The following is a 3,588-nucleotide window of genomic DNA, read 5'->3' on the forward strand; positions in this document are numbered from 1 at the left end:
TGAAATTAAGTGTGCACAAAGGAGTGTAAAGCTTTCTATTCTATTCTACAGTTCCATTTCCAATTTTCAGCCTCCTCCATTTTTTTTTTAACTTATCATGTAAATCATTTCACTTTTTCAAACTGACGTACAATAGAAATGCTGTAGGGACAAAATCACAGGACTGTGACACTGTAATAAATTCAGACACAGAAAGAGAACAAAAGAGGGTAGAGATATTGAGAGCTCATCTGTGACATCGGATTTGGAAGTGCAGCCTCTTCATGCATTACCAAATCACAGAGGCTCATTAAAAGCCCAATAAACGTCTATTGCTTAAAGCTGTTGAGAGCATCACTTTCCAAATTGCTCTCTGGCAGAGTGGCATTTCACACTTCGTCTTCCGCACACTTTTGATCGCAATCAACACAGAGCGTTCACGGAGGGGCTTCAATCACTAGCAAAGAGGGGACTGGGTCTAAATTGCAAACCAGTCATCTTGGATTGTCCTGATGCCTAAGCATGTTCGACATACATGAACACGCCACGCACGACACACACACACAACACACAACACAACACTACACACACACTACACACATACACACAGATGCCTTACTGGCAAGACGAGCAGTCGTTGACACAGAGCACACATTCACAGACAGATGCAGACACACCAGCCATTAGTAATCACAGTTCTCTTCTCTGCTGTGTTTACTTTATGGTTCATGTTACTCCTCCAGCAGGAGGTAGTTTAACAGTTCAGAGTTTATTTGTCATGGATTCTTTTTGAACTGCGGGAAAGAACAGGGAGGCACATTCAAGTCAAGTCAACTTTATTGGTATACATATACCATGCACGACTATACAGCCATAAATGAAACTTAGATCCTCTCGGACCCACGGTGCAAACAGATAAAAAAAAAATTATAAAAAAATAAATTCATTCAGAGGTGCTTATGCACAATATTAACAGGAAATGGCTTTTTTCTTACGATTAAAGATCTAAAATTATAAGAACTTATAACACCACACAACTCATGAATAAGGAAAGGTTGAAGTATACTTTTAGCATACTTGTTGCAATGTTATTATGGTTAACTAAACTGTGCGTGAAAAAAACATTTTATTTAACTGAAAGACTGAAAAAAACAAGTCTCAACTATCTTTATGAGACTGGGATGTCTACATGGCTCAATGTGTTCGTATTATAATACCCTATCCTGACAAATACCCCCATACTATAATAAAAAATAACTAAAACTAACACTGAAACTAATAAAATCTCAAATAAAACTAAACATCTTTAAACAATAAACACTAAACTAAAATGAGAAAACACTCTCTGGAAACTAAGTGAAACTAAACTGAATGGAAAACTAAAAGTTAAAAGAAAAACTAATAGAAAATACAAAATTATAATAACTCTTACTTGTATTTGTACAATGTATTGCTGTTCGAGATCACTAGAAAAAAGGAGATAGGCTATTAGCAGTAGTCATCTCTCCTTATCAGAACCATCAGATCCAAACCAGCAATTCCTCAAACATTAAACTCGTCTTTAGTCCCACATTCCAGTGGATGACTAATTTATTGCCTCCAGAGCCTGATCTAATGTTTAATATTCATTACAGTCATATATATTGATTCATTTTCTTGACACACACACACACACACAGGAAACTTAATTACTTTGCTGAACTTTGACTCGGAGGGGAAGATCCTTGTCTGATTGAAACATTGTTCAATAAAAAAGTTCCAGTTGTTGAAACTTTACACAATCTGTTGCACCTTTTCTTTAATCTTTTGATGAGGTCAGAATTTATGATGTATTATAATTCCCAGTTCACTATGTGATATATTACACTTTTTATACACTGACTGAAACAGATTAATGATATTTTGGGACCTCAAATAATACCCACTACAGTAACATTATGTGACATATGAGTGACATTATAAAAGCACATAAAATGTAATCTGATAAATAGGTACTGTAACTTTTTATCTTAACAGCATTTATAAGCAGTATATAAACCCCTAATTAATGTTTTATAATCCACTATAATGTAGTTATAGTAGTAGCAGATAAAGGAGGTGTTCACAGTTCATTGACAATATTTACTGTTTATAGGACATATGATTCAACATATCTTATGATATGATTTCAATCTGTTGTGATATAAAACGTTAATTATCTGTTTAAACACCAGTTAAAGATGTGCCATGAGAGGAGTTATAGTTGTTGACAGTTACACTCCTAAATGCTCTTACAGTAGAAATACAGTGCAGTGTTTCATCAACATTAAGTGTTTTTTTATTCTGCTCGTTAATGCTAAATAATGGGACTAAATTAAAGTGCTAACAATTATAATATATTATAATAAATAATAATCTCTATTTTCCCTGAGAAAATTGATTTTGTCACCTCTTTGGCTGGACTTATCACTTAAATGCCTCAGAGAAACACAGATGAAAAGCGATGCTTCATTTAATTGAAACGTCTTGCAGCAGGATTACTTACATAACTCCTCTTGATAGGAGAGTTCTGACCTCTTCAGACTTATTTCCCTTCACCATGAACCTTGGTAGTAATTAGTTGTGCCAGAAATCCCTAATCTGCAATTCAGCTGCCATTAGAAGGAGCTTTAAGTTCCTAATTATTCAGAAACACAAGGTTGTCGAGCTATTTAACTGACAATCTGTTTAACATAAAGATAATTACTCTATCTGGATCTGCCAAAGTGGATAAATGTGACTTAAATGTAAAGCATTATAATATATAAAACATTGTTGTGACTCCCATCATTGCAGAGCAGTTAAAAATAGCATATAAATAGTTTTTTAAGAGTTCAAATATAACATGTTGAAGCGCTGTCTCGATCATAATGTACCTGTCTGTCTTCCTCCTCCCATACAGGACCATACGCGAGTGGTCAGCCCCATCATTGACGTCATCAGCCTGGATAACTTTGCCTACTTGGCGGCCTCAGCTGACTTGAGAGGAGGTCAGGATACAACACACAAACTCATGCACAGTAACAGCTGACAACACACAGCTGCAGTCGAGGAAAAACCCTGTTTCAAAAACTCTTATGATGTAACGATCCCTGGCAGATTAATTCAGAACTCATGACAGAAATACCTAAATGGATAAAAGTCTCTCTGGAAGTTTGTGACACAGATTTTCTTCAAGAATTTGTTGCTATGATTGGAATGAAGAGGTTAAAAGGTGAAGTCAGATAAGCCAAAATCAGCAGGATACTTTTATGTCTTCTTGGCTGCTTTTTAGCCGATGTCTAGACGAAGAGGTTGTAAATTCTTACTTTTTTGTGTATTTTTTTGCTCTCTTTCTCTTAAGGGTTTGACTGGAGTCTCCACTTCAAATGGGAGCAGATTCCCATCGAGCAGAAAATGGCGAGAAGCGACCCCACACAGCCAATCAGGTGTGTCTAGAATGCTTGTCATCATCCCTCTTTCTTCCTGGTGTAAGGCCATAGCATTGATTCCAAACCTGAAAAAGTAATCATACATACATTATGTATACTATAATATATAACTTAAAAAAAAACAAAAGCAAAAACAAATTTGAATTTCTCCTAAGGGGGA

General features: G+C 35.6%; 1 protein-coding gene across 1 annotated transcript in view; it reads left to right on the forward strand.

Moving 5' to 3' along the window:
- galnt16 (UDP-N-acetyl-alpha-D-galactosamine:polypeptide N-acetylgalactosaminyltransferase 16) overlaps nt 1-3,588 on the forward strand; it is a gene marked incomplete at its 3' end in the record, with an annotated part of 35,804 nt that overhangs the window by 25,609 nt on the left and 6,607 nt on the right. The window contains 2 exon segments of the mRNA XM_035674079.1: nt 2,900-2,987; nt 3,341-3,425. Coding sequence (XP_035529972.1) covers nt 2,900-2,987; nt 3,341-3,425 — 173 coding nt within the window.

Source organism: Morone saxatilis, unplaced genomic scaffold, assembly GCF_004916995.1.
Source record: "Morone saxatilis isolate NCDOM2014 unplaced genomic scaffold, NCSU_SB_2.0 Contig3, whole genome shotgun sequence".
Lineage (NCBI taxonomy): Eukaryota > Metazoa > Chordata > Actinopteri > Moronidae > Morone > Morone saxatilis.